Source organism: Hippopotamus amphibius, chromosome X, assembly GCF_030028045.1.
Source record: "Hippopotamus amphibius kiboko isolate mHipAmp2 chromosome X, mHipAmp2.hap2, whole genome shotgun sequence".
In the NCBI taxonomy this organism is placed as follows: domain Eukaryota; kingdom Metazoa; phylum Chordata; class Mammalia; order Artiodactyla; family Hippopotamidae; genus Hippopotamus; species Hippopotamus amphibius.
The window spans coordinates 23,337,380-23,357,701 of record NC_080203.1 but is presented as its reverse complement, the minus strand read 5'-3'; the positions used below and the strand labels follow the sequence as shown (position 1 = coordinate 23,357,701).

Below are 20,322 nucleotides of genomic sequence, written 5' to 3'. Positions count from 1 at the left end.
CCCATTGCCCAGGCCAACAATCAGTCAATCCCCACAACCAGAGTCACCTAGCAGACCACAGACATGTGAGTGAGCCCAACCAAGACCAAAAGAACCACCCACCTGAGCCCAACCCACAGAACTGTGAATTAAATATGTGGTTAAGCCGCTAACTTTTAGAGTGGCTTGTAGCAAAAGCTCACTGATGCAGAGCCTAACTAAAATAAAGCCAAACCAAGCTTAGTTGTCTTCAAAGCCTGAAGCTGACAATTCTGAATATTCTCCTTAACATATTAAGTCCAAACCGCTGCACCCTGGGAGATACAAGCACTAGTTAACAGTTCCATGAGGCTTCGGCAGTGCATCTTGCCATGCTCCAGCACCTAGCACTGTGGAAGATCACCACATGAAGAAAATTATGGCATGCAAATTATTCACACATGATTTATGTTGCTTTTTTTAACTATAAAAGCGAGTCTTTTTAAAACATCCATATTCAAATTTTAGCAGTAGATGTGCATTTATAATACAGCATATGAAAGCATCACTTTTTCTCCTACTATCATGACTAGTAACAGTCGCCGTCTCCCAGAAGAGAAGACTCAAAATAATGTGACACTGTCATATAATTAACCATTGTTCTCAAGGACTCAAGTTCACTGACAAACTGTCTCACCAATAATCACAAAATATGGTAAATAAGAAATCCCACATAGGTAATATGATTCTCATGAGACGTTATCAAGTTTGCATTCTTATTATAATGGTATTTCTTGTGATAGTTTTGTGGTCATGTGTTCCAGCTATATACCAACACGGAATCAACCACAGGCTGTAGGAACTAACCTGGCTACAGAAGCTGAGCATCTAAGCAGAGTAAGCACAGTGTCCATATTGGCCTCCAGGGGAAGGGGTTCAAAGCTCCTCTCTGGTCCTCTTCCTATCCTCTTACACGCATCACAGAGGAATGCTGAAGTGATGGGTAAAATTCTGGAACATTTGTGGAACCACAGTTTCCAGTGGGTGGAGCCTTGGGAATATAAACAATCCCATATGGATGGAAAGCCTCTTTCTGGATTCATTCCCTCTGGAGCTGGTAGCTGTTAGTTTTTTGTTTTTTCTCATAGGAGTGGCAAATTCTGAGATTTGATTTTTGCCTAATGGAAATGCTAAGCCATTCATCCTGCTTTGGCCTTGAGTTCTGGGCTGCCTCTACCCTAAGCTGCCTTGTGGTCAAGCCCAGCTCAGTAGAGAGTCCTGAGCTAGGGTTTGGAGCCAATGTCCCAGTGAATAAAATGTTACTTTGCATGCTTCTGACACTCTTTAATGCATATGCATTCCTTGTGGGACACCAAGAGTGGTAGGGCCAAGGCAGGATTTAAGTATTCCTGAATTCCCTGGCCTATTACCACCATAATTCCATCCCTTAATAGTACCTGGACCTTACCTCCACTCCTAACGCTGACATGGTCTCAGCAGACCGAGCAGAAATATGTCCCAGAAACTGACATTTAGAGAGCAAAGTCCCCCAAAGGAGATTGAGGTTCAGTTCTCAGATTTGAAGCGCTACTTCTGTAGGTGCAGACTATAATCTCCCATGTGTAACAGGCAGGTTTGGTATTGGTGCAAATGATCATTTTAGGAGCTAGCCTTCTCCCTGACTTCAAAGTGCAGGAACAGCAAGGACTGCAACATGACCTAGGTCTCCCTAAAAAAAGCAGTGTGACATTTTTAGCCTATCGTATGGTTAGATACAAACAGTCATATGGCCAACTAGATGACAGGTCCAGATTCTGTCCCTCTTGATCTTGTTTTAACCTGCATCCAGGGATAAAGACAAAACGATGATGAGATAAAATTCTGGGATATCATGTGCCTTCTTTGAAGTTTTCTGAGTCCCTTCTCCACCATAAGTTCTCATGTTGATTCTGATTTGGGCATCACCTACATCCTAATCTACAAATTTGTAGAAAGAAGATAGAGTAACAAAAAAATAACCGTTAGTGATTTGCAAGGCTTAATCAGGAGACAATACATTCCTTGTGATGGCTGTTCTGATCACATATCTTCAGTGAGCATTGGCCAAGCTCCAATAATGGTTGTGGATTTCAGAGACTTCCACAGTGGGATGCAATCACTGCAGGGAGGTAGAGTTCACTAGTAAAAAAGATTGAGGCCTTTACTGCCTGGGGAAGGTAGCCTCTTGGACTGAGGTAGAGAGGAAAATTTCATGAAAGAAAAAACAAGTCCAAAAGTCAAAAAGACTTTAAACAATGCCTGTACCTAGAATGCCATGGCTTTGAGAACTGGGTTGGCCCGGACACAGTGGAAGGCCCTTTACCCGGTACCATGATTACAGGATATTTTAAATGAACTAAAAACTCTTGTCCAGGAGATAATTTGAGCTTTAGGAGTGATGGGAGGCAAACTAGGAAAGAATTAGGAAATTACAGAAAAGAAGAAACACTGAGGTCTCAGAAACCAGGACGGAAATATATGAAAGGAAAAAAGGACATACCTACAAAGATATACCCAGACCTAATTGTAATCAGCTATCTCAAATGTAAGGAAAGCCACCTATCCAACACATACTGGGAAACAGTAGATGGAATACCATGCCAATCTTAGTAGAAAAATAGGTAAGTTATCATATTTTGGCAATGCTCTCATATGGCCAGTACAAAAATTAAATGGCATTTGGATTTAGTTGATTCTAGGACAGAGATAAATAAGGTATCAATCCTAATTGATGATGATGGTCACATACCAAATACTCTAGCAAAGATGGGACCTTATTCAAAGATCTTTTCTATCTCGGATATAGCAGATAGGTTTTAGTGTCTACCACTGAAGGAGCTATGTTAGTTCAAAACTGTACTCACGATGGGAGGTAGACAGTTGGACATAAACAGTACTCACCATCAACCTCCCAGAAATACATGCAGACCCTAAAAAATAGGCCACATAATTTGATAGTCCTACATATGGACAGATCTAGTATCATGTCACAGAAAGAAGATCAGAAATTAACCAAGCATGTCTTGGGGGCAATATGGAAGGCAAGGTTGAAAGTCAAGGGAAAGATATAGCTTGAATCTGACTACAGCGGTCTAGATGAAAGTTTCCCCAGTGGGAAAGCAATGTATCAGGAAAGGGACAAATAATCAGGTCACTAGACTAACAGAGGGAAAAAAGCCTGTTATCACCAGGTTTCTGTAATGGTTATATGACACAGTACAGTGAGAAAGTCCAACACTTGGTCCAGTTACCTAAATGAACGCTGCTACAAGAAAGGGGTACCAGAATGGAGAACACTTAAAGAGACAATAGCCCAGGTACCAGCTTTGGCCTTACCAAAAACTTGGGAACCTTTTACCTCTACGTGATAATAATTCCCAGTACCATAGCTATTGGTGATACAAGAAAGTCTCATTTGTTAATGGAGAGAAATGAGAACCCAGTACTTTGTACCAGTGCAAAATATCCTGGGCCAGTCACATCACACACTAACTGTCCACAGAGGCGTAGATCTTCTAAGAACAGATCAATGATATACTATCCAGTCATTACTCTCCTTAAACACCCCACATCTTTTTATGAAATAACTAAGGGCTAAGAAGAGCTATGCATACAAGATGTCTTAATTTGGGTTTCCTCGGAAGCAGACCCTGATACAAAGATTCTAATGCAAGTAGTTTATTTAGGAGTTGGCTCCAGGAAACACTCAGAGAGGAGTGAGGAAGTGAGACAGGGAAATGAAAGCAGTCAATAAGGAGCTGTTATCAACACAGCCACTACTGCGGGCGACTGGAGTTTCATCCCATGGGTAAACTCCAGGCAACCATACAGATGACATACCTTAGAGTGACCTTGCTTAAGGGGTGACAGAGCTGTTACACTTACATACCAACTCCACTCTGAGGTGCTAACCCTCTAGCTCTTCCAGCCTATCGTGCAGAGGGTGGAAAAGCCTTCAAGGCCTCTGATAAAGCCCTCAGATAAAGAGATACTGGCAGTTAGAAATCAGCTGGAGCATACAGAAATAATAAGGCGGAGGGATAGGGAACGACAGTGTTAGCTACATGTACTTGAACCACAGGAAAATCTTACCCCTTGTCTACTGGAGAAAGTAGCTTAGGCAGACTAAATGAAGGAGACATGGTAGAATACTGATAGAAGTTTGAAATTTGATGGCAATTGGAGGATTTCAAAAAAACACCTGGAGACAAAGCATGTGGACACCAGCATTATCATTGAAACTGGCCCAGGAATCTGAACTAGCTGCATTGGCTACTGCACCATAGAGGAGAAACAATAGACCACAGTGGGGACCTTTGCCAATAATTGGGAAATTAATAGCATTTTGTTTTGGTGACAGTAGATAGTTTCACCAGTTAGGTAGAGGCTTTTCAAATCAAACACCCAGCAACTAAGATAGCTGCAAAGATTCTAGTTCAATGACTTCTCTTAACTAGGAGGTTTCACATAATGGACCAAATTTGAGGGCACACTTCATGGGAGAATGTGTAACCTGATAAGAATCTGGGTTTTCCAGACAGTGTAAGTACTTGTAGGCCAGGGAGCCAGAAGGAACTATGTGATAAAGACTAAGAGACAAGCAGCTATGATGAAAATGAGAGATTTCTGAGCTCTCTGCCTTCTTTTGATTCTAAGGAAATTAGGGCTCAAATATCCAGTGGATCAAGGCAGATGCTTTATGAGGGCCTCTGTGGGAGCCTGAGGGTTAGTGGGAAACCTACGCACCCCTTGTCTTCTATAGAGAGGCCGTGAGTAAAGGAAACCACTCAGAGTCCCTGTTCTTCTACTCACTTCCCTCCTTGCACATTCTCCAAACAAGGAATCAGGTTGGGTCAGATTCCAGTACAATCTCTTAGATGACTTTTACTGGTGGGCTGGATCACTGTGCATTCATCAGATTGCATTCATGGATACAGCGCTCTCTTCTGGAGCTTCTGGTCTCTGCGCAGCTGACTCGGTAAACTATCCTGCTCTCTCAATCCAACATGGCAGCCAGGTCTAGGATTACTACCCCATCAGTCTAGGCCTCTTGTGTGAAATGGGATGTATGTGTTGGGACTTTTAAATTTTCTATGACATTTTAATTTCTCTGTGGAAAACTGACAGTAAGAGGGGTTTCATACAGACACTTGGGGCATTCTGTATCCCCGACATTGTATTGTTTAGACTCTGCTATCATCTGGTGTTCACTGTATGGACCTCCTTGGTAGGCTATGTTCAACAATGATGCTGTACATAATCTAGGAGAGCTGAATTTCACATCTCTTTGGTCCAAAAAAGAGCCATGATATGGCCAGGAAAATGGCCCCATGAAAAGACTGGCAGAACTTACCTGCAGATTTTCTCTCCTAAAGTAGATGGTCACATACAGCTTAGCCACTAACCCCTTTGGGTTAACGGAGAAAGAACAAGAAGCAGAGATTGTTAAATTTCCATGAAAGAAGTTCAAAGACCCTAATTGTAACTGCTCCCAGCCTCCATCTTCATTCCTCCCCAAGAAATGCTGAACTGATTGATCAGAGTCCAGGACCCTCACTGGGCTATTTTTCAGTGCACAGAACTTGGGGATATTAATAAGACTCTGTAAGGTATAATTTTCTCCATCTCAGGTGACTGGAACTTTTTATCTCACTGGAGTGGAAAATTCCAAGATTTTATTTTGGACTTAAGAGCTCTGGATTGAAGTTTGGAGCCAAAGCACCAGCCAGTGAAGTATTACTTTGCTTACCTTTGCCTCTTTTGTGGACCTTATAGAAAGGGCAGTTAATCCAAGGACAGATTGGGATATCTCTGGGTCCCGTGACCTAATATCACTGTAAACTCATCTCTTAATAGCACCCCAACTTCATCCCAGCCTCCAACAGAGTGTAAGAGTCTAAGTCCTAATAGTGGAAACAGTAAAAAGAATCCAATCAGGAGCATGGCATTAAGAAATATGAAATCTGGACAATGAACAAAGACTTGGAAGAGTCCAGCAGACAGTGGGCTGTCATTCTAGAAAGCCTATTGCTATGTTGCAAAACCCCAACGAGAATGAGGATGTGAAAGATGCTGACTTGCATTCAGGACTACCCAAGGATTGCCAGTGGTACACTAAAAAGAGTCAGAAAGGAAATGCAAAAGATCTTGGGAGGGGAAGAGAGCAAGTCTTTAGTGGTCCAAATTTTGTTTTGATAACAAACACCACTGTCCTGCATTCCCAGCTTTGCTTATTTGCTGTGTGTTTCACACTAGGTTCTGATCCATTTTCCCTGTTCCTTTATAACCTGACCTTGACTCTGATTAAGCACACACTAACAGTTTCATGTGACAGCCCCCATGGCAGACGCAGTAATGTAAAACATTCCATCTGTTCCCCTACATTTGCCAGTCCTCTTGTACATACACAAGACCACGTGACTAGTTTTGGACAACGAAATATAAATGGATGTAACGTTTGTCACTTCTGGGCTGAAGCAATAAAGAGCCTATATACGACTCTCTGGCCTCTTTTTCTCCTACAGTGACAACTGAATAGGCCACATGTTTCAGATGGTGCAGCTACAAAACAGTGGAGCCTCAGTCAGCCTGGAGCCTTGAGTGACTGTGTGGAGCAGATCTCCTCCCATCTCACATCCCACTGACCTGCATGGGATCTGTGGTGTGGGAAAGACAGAAGCTCTTGGTGTGCAAAACCTTTGACACTCTGAGATTGTCTGTTATCTGAGCATACTTGTATTCCTATGGAAGACCCTCCCCCTTTCTTCTGCATGCATAGCACTTACTTCATACTCTTAACTTAGTTGTTAATAAATCTACATGCTATACCCAGACTCCCCTGAACTGGCTCTATGGGACAAAACATCAGGCACAAGTCAGCAAGCAAAGCTTTAACTTTCAACCAAATACATAGTTGTGAGCAATTTGATTCAGTAAACACAACTATTTTCTACTGCACAAAAAACAGGAAATAATTAAATTTCTTATAGACGTTTCTTTATTATACTTTCCCACTTGAATATTTAGAGAATAATTTAAATGTAATGCATACTGACAGCAAGCACAGTATCAAATATTAGTTTTTTTAATATTTTTCTGTTCTCACCCTTTATTCCTTTAGGAAAAAAATATTTAGATGACCTCAAAGAAACAATTATTATGCTAATCACAGTATGCAGTAACACGAACAAGCCCATACTCAATAGAAAAGAAAGCAACAAAGAAGTGAAAAAGTCTTTCTCCTCAAATCATTTTAATTCATTTTTCCACAGCCATATAAATTTAAAGTATGAAACAACAATAATACAGCTATAGAATCTAGGTTCTCTTTCAAAGCAGCGGCATATAAAACATAGAAAAGCTAAAACCTCAGCACAAGCTTCAAAAGAACAAGGACTGAGAGGATTTTGATGAAGACATGAAATGCACAAAATACAGTACACAAAAATACTAGAATGCATAAAATATAAAGCTACACATTTCAGGTAGAAAGCATTGTAAAATATATAAAATATGCAAGAAATCAAAACCAAAGAGAGTTTTCTTAGAGTACCATGAATACACTGGAACTGGCAATTAGCATTTGAAGATGGGAACAAGAAAATAGCAGTTTCCCATTTAAAACTTTATTTCTAGGCTTTAGGCTTTCACCTTCTTGACATCCTTCTTTCCAGAGCTCTCAGTAGCTGACTCTGCTTTTCTTTTCTGTGACTAAAATGGAAACAGATTTAATGTTCTGCTCCAATATGCACATTTTTAAATGGCCCAACAATGTTAAATCTAGGATGTAAATGCATTAAAAAAAAATTTTAACATGAATATTCACTTAAATGTTATACTCACAGTTAATGTTCTATATAGCCCAACAAACTATATAACCCAATGTAAAATAACCTCCAAACATGTTTCTTTTTAAGAAAAGACATAAACTACCCATCAAAAATAGTCATCAAGTTTCTACTTACACATGGTACTATAAATGTAGGTTTATCTTAAAGAACTACTTAATACTTAAAGTTTTCTGGGGAAAATGTTATTTATGAGTGTACTAGTCTTTAAATCTTATGACAGATGTTAAAATACCATATTTCATATATTCTATGATGCACGTTTGTTTCCCACTTTAGCATCTCTGAAATCGGGATGCATCCTATAATTGATGACAAACCGTAGTTACTTGGCAGCAGTTTTTCTAAATGGTACATAAAATAATGCTGTGTCTTACAACGGAAGGCATCTTAGACTTGATGAAATATGGTAGTTTACTTAACCACACTCAAATAATATGATCTATTAAAGAGTATTTGAAATTGTAACTATACAAGGCAACCTGACTGAATTAAAACCAATCCATCTTATTATTCAAGTTAACTTATTACCAAGTAAACCAAGTAAAGCTTTGCTGTCTCCTCAAAGTTCTTATTTGCACTCATAGTTCCACAAAGATCAGAAAACTTATTTGATCAAATCAGAACTCCCAGTTTCAACCTCAGTCCCACCCCATCCCACCCCTCTCCTGCTCCCCATGACAACTCTAGTCTCATTTCAAAGGATTTTACTTGCATTATATTTCTGCTTAAAAGTCATGAGGAATTTTTTAAAATACTGAGCCCTGTTACTAGGGAGTTCCTAACCATATGTTCTACAAACAAATAGGAAATGTGGTTGTAGTGTAATTCTTTTTCTGTCAAAAACAAATCAGCATTTCATAAAACCAGCTTTTATAATAGGTATCACTATGGCATTAAACATAATATAGGCATTTTAATTATGTAAAAAAAATGGGATCTACCTAAAAGTTAGGAAAATGCTGAAAATTTTACCATTGGAGTTTTAGTTGCCCGTTTCTTCTTTTCTGCTCTTTCTCTTTCCTCAATTTCCATATTTTCTTTCTCAATCAATGAAATCAGAGTATTACAGCGTCTCTGGAATTCCTAAACCAATTAATACAAGACTTTAAATTTCTGCAACCCAGGCACAATCTTTAAAAAGTGGTAATTCTTTAATTATATCATTTCTGTGATGTAGAATTTCTAAGTTGGTATTCTTCAGAACAATATTCATACAGGGTATATTCCACCAAAAATATGAGAAGTGGATAAATATCATTCAGTGGGTGAATGGGTAAACAAACTGTGGTACAGCCATACCATGAAATACTACTCAGCAATAAAAAGAACTATTGGTAAATGCAGCAACCTGGATGAACCTCAATGGAATGACGCTGAGTGAAAAAAGCCAATCTCAAAAGGTTACAGACCATACTGTTCCATTTATATAGCATTCTTAAATGACAGAAGTTTAGAAATGGAGAACATATCAATGGTTACCAGGGGCTAGGGAAAGGGGGGAGAGTGGGTGTGACCATAAAGAGCTAGCACAGGGAAGTCTTGTGGTGGTGCTAGTTACACATATCTATATGTGATAAAACTGCACTGAATTACACACACGTGCGTGTACACACCCTCTCACTCTCACACACACACACGCACGTGCATACATGAGTGCATCTATAACCAATGAAATCTGAATAAGCTCTGTGGATTATACTAATGTCAATTTCCTGGTTGTGACACTGTGTTGGTGAAGGGTGCATGGGCCCTCCCTGTACATTTCTTTACAACTTCCTGTGAATCTATAAGTATTTCGAAACAAAAAGTTAACAAAAATCACATAAACAAAAAAATAAGGGGATGTCCTACTGTCAGAGGACATTTTGGAAGTACTCAGTTTACAAAAGTCAAACAGATTTCTTTTCTACGGGGCTGCTCAGAGCCTTTAAGTTCCTAATGAGCACTGTCAACCACTAGGGCAGGAGATGCAGAAGCAAGCAATTCCCCAAATTATTCAACCAGCAAAACTCTCTTCTCAAAAGACATCTCGTGGCCCCCAAAATAATAATAATAATATATATATATATATATATGACAAAAAAAAAAAAAGACATCTCGTGGGATCAGAGTTCTGAGGAGGGAGTCTCAGGAAAACACTGCTGCATTTGTTAATTCAGAGCAAACAATAGCTGAAAAGATTCTGCATTAACCTTGCCACTACCTATATTTCACTGCCAGCAAATCAATGCATCCAAACTATAAACAGTTTTTATGAACGTATTGTGAGCATTAAACATGATTCATTAATATGGATGCTCATATATAATAACCCTGTACACTTCGCTGTATTTTAAAGGTAAATAACAGTTTAATATCAAAGGGTATTGCCCACCCTCAGTTCTGTATTTGCTAAGGAGGCATCTGTGGAGTACCACTCTGGGAACTTTGGCATCAACTACAGCTGCCTTGCTTCCCTGTGAAAACACAGCCCCAGTTCCAATTGAACTGCAAGTGTACTTTCAAAAAGACAGCCTGTTTTCAGGTTACAGGATGTCTGAAGCCTAATTTTAGAAGTTTCTGCAGTACAGTAGAGTAGGAAACAATACTGCCGACAATACCTTCCATGATTGTTATTGAAAACTGAAGTGTCACTAGCTTTTTCCCTGCCTTTTTATTTTCAGAAAGATTTAAACCAAATGAAATGCACTCTAAACAGGGAAAATATACTGCCCCTTCTGATGTTAACCACTAGACTGACCACATGAGGATAAACTGTGGGGAAAGGGGGTGGGTTTAAGGATAATTCAAAGCACAAAACATTATCACACGTGGTGTGAAGACCTGCAAGTCACTGGAATAAAATGAGTTTCTGGAAGAAAGTGGGTTCCTTAAATGACCAAATATTCTATAACTCAACACACACCCATGAGCACCCCAATGGTCATCACTATGCCTGCCTCCCTGTTTCCTTCAGCAGTACCATCCTCATCCTTCACCCCTACTTTGCCAGAGCTGCCGCCCATAGTTAATCTCTTCTTTTACTACTGAAAACAAAACAAACAACAACAATGAAGAAATGCTTTAAAATGTTAGGGCCAATGGTTCTCAAGTTTTAATATGTGTAAGAATTGCCTGGGGTATTTGCTAAAAGTGCAAATTCCCAATGCCAACTCCACTTCCAGATTTTGGTTCAGTAGGTCTGGGTAGAGCCTGGCATTTAAAACAAACCCAGGGGGCCTTCCCTGGTGGTCCAGTGGCTATGACTCCGAGGTCCCAATGCAGGGGGCCCAGGGTTGATCCCTGGTCAGGGAACTAGATCCCACATGCAGCAACTAAGAGTTCACATGCTGTAACTAAAGCTCCGCATGCCACAACTAAAGATCCTGCACACCGCAACAAAGATCAAAGATCCCGCATGTCATAACTAAAACCCAGGGCAGCCGAATAAATAATAAAAATAGATAAATAAATATTTTAAAAATAAAAATAAAAAAATAAAACAAACCCAGGTATAACCCTTTGGAAAACTGGTAATAATTTCAAGTGCCATACAATTGGTCATAAACTTTGATCCAATAATCTCTCCTGGAAATTTATTCTTTTTAAAAAATCATCCAAACTTAGGGGAGAAATCTAACGCATGAAGATATTCAATGCAATTACTATTTATCTATCAGAAAAACTGGAGACTCCCAAAATATATAAAACAGAGGGATGATAGGGGTAGTAATACAGGCTGTAGAAATACAGCCACATACTATTTAAGGACTTGACAGTAACCTAACATATGCGTCCCCATGGGACTTAAGCAAGTCACCAAAGTCTGTACCCTTAACCACTATACTATACTGCTTCTAAATAGGTAGGTCAGTAAGTCATTAATATACAGTGGCTTGATGAAAAGTTATGCCACCACTGAAAATTATAATTATGAAGATTCTAATAACTTGAAAATACTTATGATGTTTAAAACTGCATACATAACTGTACCTTTATTCAAAAGCTGTAAGTTCTAATTACAAATGGATAAAACTGGGAATACAGAGCCGAGTTGATTGGTAAGGGATGTGGACACGTCACACAGTGGTTTAGGCACAGACTTTGAAGTTAAAGAGACCTGGGTTCTAGCCTCAGCTCCACCACTAAGTTGGCATGTAATCTCCAGCCAGCTACTTAACATCTCTGAGCCTTAGCTTCATCATCTGTAAAATGGGGATAAGGCTTCTTCTTCTGGAATTAGGGCTTTCAGTCTAAAACCATCAAAGTGTATCTTTGATATCCTTCTATATCTCTTCCTGCTCTCCTCTCACAGGCTGTAACCTTTCCTCCCAAGTGCCAACCATTAGGTTAAGATAAAATGCATTATCTCATCTAATCTGGACGATAAATATAAAGTGAGTGCTGCGATTATCCCTATGTTATACCTCGATATTTTGACTGAAATTATTTTTTTCTTAAAGTTATTTATGTCCAGATATCGCGATGTAATTTATATTTCTTTATATTACAGTAAATAAATTAACTACTGGAAAAAAAATCAAACAGTAAATAACATTTAAAAATGATTTTCTTTTTGTATAAGCAAAAATATCTGATAAAATATAAAATAGCTAAACACGCAAATTAAAATGCAGATTTATTGGCAACTAGGAACTCCAACCAAAAAATGGTCAAAGTACAAGAATAGAAAACTCATAAAAAACTAAAATGTCCAAATATTAAAAAAATTTTTTCACTCAATCAAAGAAATGCAAAGTAAAACAATGATATATTTATCAAATTAGCAATGACACGTTCATGAGTGTGTGTGGGGGGGGGCATACCCAGTGTTGGCAATAAGATGATGAAATGGGAGCTCTCATTCACTGATGATGGAATGCCAATGTTAAAAAATTGCGTCCCCTCCCCAAATCTGTAAGTTGAAGCCTTAACACCTGTGCAATGTGACTGTGTTTGGAGAGAGGGTCTTTAAGGAGGTAATTAAGGTTAAATGAAGTCATAAGGGTCGGGCCCTAAAGAGATGTCTCTCTCTCTCTCTCTCTCTCTCTCTCCACTCACACAGGGCCACATGAGGACACAGCAAGAAGACACCATCTACAATCCAGGGAGAAAGGCCTCACCAGAAACCAACTCTCCTGGCGCCCTGATCTTGACCTTCAAGTCTCCAAAGCCATGAGAAATCTGTTTAGGCCACCCCATCTGCGGTACTGTGTTATGGCAGCCCAAGCAGAGTAAAATACTATCTTTCTCGAAAGCAATTTGGGAATATCAATGATGCATCTTAAAACTTTCATACTCTTTGAATGAAGAATTCCACTCCTAGATGCTTAATGTAAGGAAATAAGAGATGTATACAAAGATTTACAAAACGATATTTAGAGCAGTGTTATTTTTAGCAGAGAAATACTGAGAACTAAATTTTTGGTAATTTGGAAATTACCGTATACATATATACACATCTTACTATATACATATATACACAGCAGAAATAGCTGAGAGAGTACTAACTATACAAAGAGTACTAGTAGTTAAGAGCAGCTACTTCTGAAAGTAGGACCAATGGTAACTTTTATTTTCTTCTTTACACTAGCACGTATTTTCTAAATTTTCTGCAATGGACATTTAGGTCTTGGGCAATCTGTAACATTTTTAAGAAATGGCAAATTTTTTAAATACAGTTTTATCTTTCCAAATAAAAGCTAGAAAAATGGCATACAGAAATATTATCAACTATTCAAGCATTTTCTACTCTGTAAAATTCAAGCCCAAAAGAAGGCAGAAAACCAAAGACAGTCTAGCCAGAAAAGAAATCTTCATTAACAAATTATTGTTTAACTATTAAAAATAACCTTTCAAAACGCTGGTACATTCATGTTTCTTGTGCATCCTCAATTACCCAAGGTTAAATAATTTAGGAAAAATAACAATGGAATTTTCCTTACTTACCAAAACAATAGTGGTATCTTTAATATGCAGACCAAACACTCCTCATAGCTTCATTCAATAACACACACACAAATTAAACAGCATGTTATTCAATTTATCTATTATAGAAAGGGCTAAGTTGACCCTGATGAGATTTGATTGTTGGTTTCCAGGGAGACTAGATAGTCTTTATATGAAGCTGATTCTTGAATCATTAAGCTATACCCTCTGGCTATTATTATTCTCAATAAGTAATAGTTGCCTGTGACTGCAGATATCTTTAGATACATATTCATGGTTCATGTGGGTGATTCAGGAAAAAGCTAATACTTTTGAGACAGTCTCACATGCAGGGAAGTAGAATATCTCAAAATGATTATAAATAGACTGTATAATAAGTTATTACCTTCATTCCTTTTAACCTGTCACTAACTACAGACAGAAAAATAATCTAGCTCTCTGGAGAAAGGCACCAAGGAATGAGTGAGTCTGGATGTTACCTTCCTAGCATAGGTAACGTGACTTTCTCTAAATATACCAACCCCATCTTTTATTCACATGCTAGAACTAACTAACTAAACAGACTGCCTAACTAAACAGATGGTGTCATGAACAGAACACTAACTAATACCAGAAATTACAAAGAGAGAGGCCAGATTACCTATAAAACAGTGACTCGCTTTTTGAATAACTAAGTGGTGACTATGAAATGACTATGAGAAAGTTCATGATGTCAAAAGCCCTTTTATCTTATATAATTTCGCCTTTCACATACATATTCCCCTAGATTCTTGTACCTTTTTATCTTCCTATTTTCCTCAGGTTACAGGAAATGGTTCATGTGGTCTCAAACTGTTTCCACAGTTCTGTAGTCTAATTATCTCTTTCACGATTTCCCCATGCTGGATTTAGGATTGAAATTGGAGGGAGAAAAATAGCACACAAGAGCAAGAGAGGAGATACAAAAACAATAAAGACAACAGAAGAGAGTAGGAAAATGACAAATGGAAAACTGTTCTGCAGTGTTAACAGCTGTGGCCAAAGGGGGAAAAAAGTACTTTGTGTTCACACATGCACAGGAAACACTAGATTTTTAAAAGGTTTAACAAATTTCTTCATGGCAGGACTTCAAGCTTTTAGCATTCTAATGTAGATTGGAAGGGCCAAGGGCAGGATTCAGTATCAGCATCTCCCAAATCTATTTGAACACAGAACCTTGTTCTGTACATTGTATTCAGTAAGTCTCCTACATACGAACCTTCAAGTTGAGAACTTTCAAAGATGTGAATGTGCGTTCCATCAACATCAGGCGTGAGTGAAACTGCAGCTTGCCCTTCATCTCCTACTGCTGACGATCCTTCAGCTCTACCATCTCCCACCTCCTCTCCCTCCTTCAGTCTGTTCACTCGATGCCAGCCCCTGTATGCCAGCTGTTGTACTGTACTACTGTACTTTTCAAGGTACTGTACTGTAAGATTAAAAATGTTTATTTTTTGTTTGTTTTTTATGTATTATTTGTGTGAAAAGTATTATAAACGTATTACAATAGTACTAAATAGCCGATTGTGTTAGTTGGGTACCCAGGCTAACTTTGTTGGACTTATGAACAAATTGGACTTACGAATGCACTACTCACTCATATGTAAGGGACTTACTGTACTTGCAAATCCTGGAACAGTATTTGGTAGAAACCAACTTGGGAAATGCTGTACAGGGTAAGAGTGATGGATAAGACTAAGTTTGAATCAAAATACAAAGAACCTAGAAGCTAAAAACAAAGAACTAAGCAATTTTACTTAATTCAGTTGACAAAAGGATCTCATTGATGATTTTTAAGCAGGAGTCGTCATGTAATCAAAGGTGTATTTTGTACTCCGAGATCTTCCCTTGACACAGAGTCTCAACAGTGGGAGCTCATAAAATTATAGACTCTCAAGACTGGAAAGGACTTTTACAAATCATTCAAGTTGATGCTGAATCCCTTCTACTAAGTCCTTACTAATTAGCTATCCAGCCTGTCTGCATTCTTCCAATGACAGGGTACTCACTATCTCCCAAGGCTGTCTATCCTACCTTTGGACAAGTTAAAAATGTTCCTTTATGCAAAGCTGCAATGTACTACCTTATAGTTTCCAACAACTGGTTGTAGGTCTAACTTTTGTGGTCAGATTAAACAAGTTGATTCCCTCTTCTGTATGACAATCTTTCAGATATTACAAGGCAGCTCTCATACCTCCATCACAATCACTGCAATCACCACCAGACCTGCCAAACACCCCTCTTTTAGGCTAGATAGCCTCCCCCTTCACCCATCCTTCATTTAACACTTTTCTTGAAGGACTGTATAACACTTATGTCTACCATTGGTTATGTTATTTCTTTCCTTCCACCTTTCTTACACTTTCTTTTAAACCGGGGGTAAGCACATCCTTTCTGTGAAGGGCCAAACAGTAAATACTGTCAGCTTTGCAGACCACACTGTCTCTGTCACGACCACTCTGCTCTGCCGCTGCAGCATGCAAGCAGCCACAGACGATGGACAAGTGAATGCGTGTGGCTGGGTTCCAATCAAATGTTACGGATTCTAAATTCTGAATTGTCTGTAATTTTCACGTGTCACAAAGCAGTCTTCTTTTGATTTTCTTTCAACCGTTTGAAAATGTAAACATCACTCTTGGCTTGCAGGCCGTACAAAACCAGGCAAAGGGCTGCAGTTTGCCAACCCTTGTTTTAAACTACAGACTTTAGATTGACTTTAAACAAACTGCATGCCTTGGTTTTTCTGTATCTTTTTAATGGTTTATGATTCTATTCAATGCAAAGTCACCCAAGTTTCAATTTCTGAATACCAGGATATGTCTCTCTACCTTTATTTAATAAATGATGGGATGTTTGCAGTAAGCGGCGCTGCCCTGTGCTATGTGGTGAATATCAATCACGCCGGGCACCAAGTTCAAACATCCTCTGCCCCAATACTCAGCTTCAAAGCATCAATTCAAAAGGCACAGAAAGCATCAGTAGACTTGAAGTGACTTATTGAAAGAGATTAAAGAGACTCCACATTACATTTCCTACGCACTAAAATCCGAGACACTAAGCCTGCGTAAGTCTGAATGACAGAAGGTCGGTGCCCATTATGGTTGAAAGTCAAAAGCAGGTGAATGAGCAAGAGCAAAAGAGAATTAATAAACTGCACTCCACATTCGCACCTCTACATCTATGAAGTCAGAATTTCCTTCTCCAGTTCTGGGTAAAACAAAACAGGTGGGTTTTTTCTCCTTTGCTCTTTTATAAACTCCCTATACTTTACCTTTGGAATTAATACCTTCAACTGTACATTCTGTAGTATATTTCCTAGGTTCTTTGTCACTTTGGAACCTCTATCATACTAAGAAAAAGCAATGGCATTCTGTACTAAAATCTCAGGGCCCAAGTACACTGGCAGTTAGATGGGAGTTATATATTCTAATGATAATAAAGAAATATATCCTATATTTCTTAAACAAATATCAAATGTTTTGATAGTCTTACCTAACTGCTGCTACTGAAACATCGTTATCTGTAAAATGTGACATCACCTCTTCACAATAAATATGGAAAACAAACTCCTGTTAGTGCATGTATCATATTTCGGATTGTTAGAACAATTCATTCTTAAACACTACAGTTACTAATAAAACATATGATATTTACAACTGGCTACTCAAACAAAAGCTACAGGGATTATAGCCAAGTAAAGTCTATCACTAGAAAAAAAAAAAGAAAGGAAAGGAAAAGGAAAAAGAACTCAAACCCATTGCTAGATTTCTTCACACTCTACCCAAATCTGATCCAACTGTAGGGGTCTATGAGATAGGAGCAAACTGAAGTACAAAACTTCCATGCTCCTTTACTCACTGAATGCCTACTCTGTGCAAGGTGTTATGCTGATACTTTTAGGTGTAACCATCTGCACTCGAAGGTTCAGAGAGCAGTAGTAAAAAAAGACTCTGGGGCAGATGGTGATATATTAGCCAAGGGAAGAAAAAAAAGAGGAGGAACAGAGAAAAGACAGACATATAAATTTGGGCACTGTCAGCCTATATGGTAGTTGAGGTAGACATTTGCCCATTTCCACAGAGCAGTATTTCTAAACTGTAAATCTGACCATGTCACTGCCCTGTTAAAGTCATTCAATGACTCCCCATTTCCTATAGAATAATGACCGAAGTTCAACACCGGAGACAGGACCCTTCCTAATTTGGTTGCCAGCTCTTCCCTCATCTTCCAGGACTTCCCTACTCACACACTAGCATAACCACCTACTCACAGTTTTTGAATGTGCTGTGCTTGTTTCTACCTTTGCACATGCTGTTTCCACATTCCCAGGACCAACTCCTTCCTGGTCTCTCAAGACTCAGTTCCAAGAAGGACCTCTTCTGTGAAGCCATTCCTCTGACCTAACCCCTCAAGGCAAAGTTAAGCACAACCCCTTCTGTACATACCTCTATATAGGACCTTTTTGAAAATCAAGGCTGAAAGAGATATTTTAGTCTTTCAAGCACATGAGGAAATAATATATCCCTATAAGCACAAATATATTTTAATATTTTCATAATTCTACAGTCAATAAGAACCTATCAATAATTTTACATTTACCAATTTTGTGAATCCCGTATTAATTCATAACTTCACATTTCATTAAGAATGTAATGCTCTAAGATATCAATATTAACTGTTATCATACAATTAAGTACTGATAGACAAAATAAAAAATCATGAGTGGCCTTCTTTATAAAATTTCCTAGGCTATACTGCATAAGCAACAAACAAAAGTGTTACTGTGACTATAGAATAGGTTGGAAATTTTTTAATTTGACTTTTGTTTTTCTAAAGTACCTATAAAGAAAATCCTTCTCTGACTGGACAGATGGTTTATCAAATATCCTGTGCTGAACCATTAACTTCGTTACTGTTTACTATCACTGGTAAACCTATAAAAAGGGAAGCAAGCTAATAAAGAGCTATAGCGATATTTTCTAAAAAGTATTTTTTCTGCTACAACTCTAATGAGGAATGTCATATTCCTAATTTTAAATAATAAAGCTGTGATTTAAAAACAAACAGCAATAACATGAAATTTTTATTACATAGTATACAACAGTATGTGATTCTCTCTCTGAGATACTACCCCCGAAAATTCATTTAAACTACTACAAAAGGCAGGGTAATTGTAATAACTAATTACTAATACTTTGATTCAACTCTAAGGTCCACGGCCACAGGCTATGTACACGGAGCTTCTTGAGAGGCTAGGAGAGGAAAGAAAAAAGCTCCCTGGAGGCTAAAAGGTAAGAATATTTTTTGACTAAAATTGAGTCAAAAGCAACCCTGCAAAGGAAGCATAGTGGCTATATCAAGAAGTGTTCTTTATTTCAGAAAGCCAAATTCTGCTTTTTCTCCTTTAAGTACTTAAAGAAACCTAAGCAGGTCCAAGGAATTATTGAATAAACTTTGGATACTTTCAATATGTCCTTTCCAGTAAACTAATGTGCTATATCTTTTAGACTTCTCAGATTCTTTTCAAATCTCCCAGTCACATTAGTCTGTCACTAAATGAACAGAGATAGTACCCTGACACTTATTCCCTAAAAGGAACTAATGAGCTAATGCTGGTAAAGGGATTGGCAAACTTGTAGTATAAAAGGTACTATATAAACACAAAGTATTATCTTTCCCTCTTATAGTCATCTGGCAAAGGTCCTTTTAATTCTGATAGATTGAAATGTCCTAAGACTAAGACCTCATTATAATACATTTTTTTCTTAGAAGGAAAATGGTAGGGTGATTCGTGCTCTGAGCTTAAAAATCTAAATTGATCACATCCTTCCTACTTGTTTATGTAGTTCAATAGAGACTGATTACTTACTTAAAGACGACGCAAGTTTTCAAAGAAATCACAATCTTTTTGGCACAGAGAAATGGAACTGAGTCATTTTCTCTTTTGTATAGCCAGCATTTTTAAATGGAGAAGAGCCTCAAAGAAATTTTCAACCTTTAGCTGAAGGCTTTCAAAATGCAGCATATTGAGAAGTGGAGGTTCATGCCTTTAAGCACTTTAAGACTGTTAGTTAAGTCAGAAGCCATGAATTCAGTACTTTGAGATCTCTGAATAAAATATAACTACCAAGATTTCTATTTTTTTCTAGGTATTTCATACTATTTATTGGTGTCTCTGGGAAAGAGTCATCTTTAAGCAAGATTATGTTTTTAAAGATAGATTCTTTAGTAAGCTAAGTTTAAAGTTTAATCATTAATAAATTTTAATTTGAACACAGTGACACACTCACATAGTGAATCAAATTACATCCTCTGTATTTCTAAGATGGGGTTTTTCAATGAAGCAAATAATTTTAATTTCGGAAATCACAACTGTCTCTTTCAAGGGGGGAAGTTTCACTTCCTAGATTGTGAATGTGATTCACTATACAAGACCAATTATTTAAAATGAGGGGAAAAGAAATCATCTAGAAATAATAGTGATCCATTTCTTTAATTCCCTAATGATTTATATTATCATGAAATATTC

The 20,322-nt window shown here is 38.1% G+C and overlaps 1 protein-coding gene across 6 annotated transcripts in view; it reads right to left on the bottom strand.

Annotated features, from left to right (window-relative positions):
* Window positions 1–20,322, bottom strand: part of SMARCA1 (SWI/SNF related, matrix associated, actin dependent regulator of chromatin, subfamily a, member 1) — a 531,454-nt gene that overhangs the window by 454,454 nt on the left and 56,678 nt on the right. For 2 of the 6 annotated variants that reach the window (XM_057717872.1, XM_057717873.1), the window contains 2 exons: window positions 8,820–8,930; window positions 6,977–7,707 (listed from right to left, as the gene is read on the bottom strand). In XM_057717872.1, the coding sequence (XP_057573855.1) occupies window positions 7,636–7,707; window positions 8,820–8,930 (183 nt within the window). In that variant the 3' untranslated portion in view covers window positions 6,977–7,635. Of the gene's footprint in view, window positions 1–6,976; window positions 7,777–8,788; window positions 8,931–20,322 lie in introns of those variants that run through there. The other 4 variants (XM_057717874.1, XM_057717876.1, XM_057717875.1 and 1 more) reach the window with 3 other exon arrangements.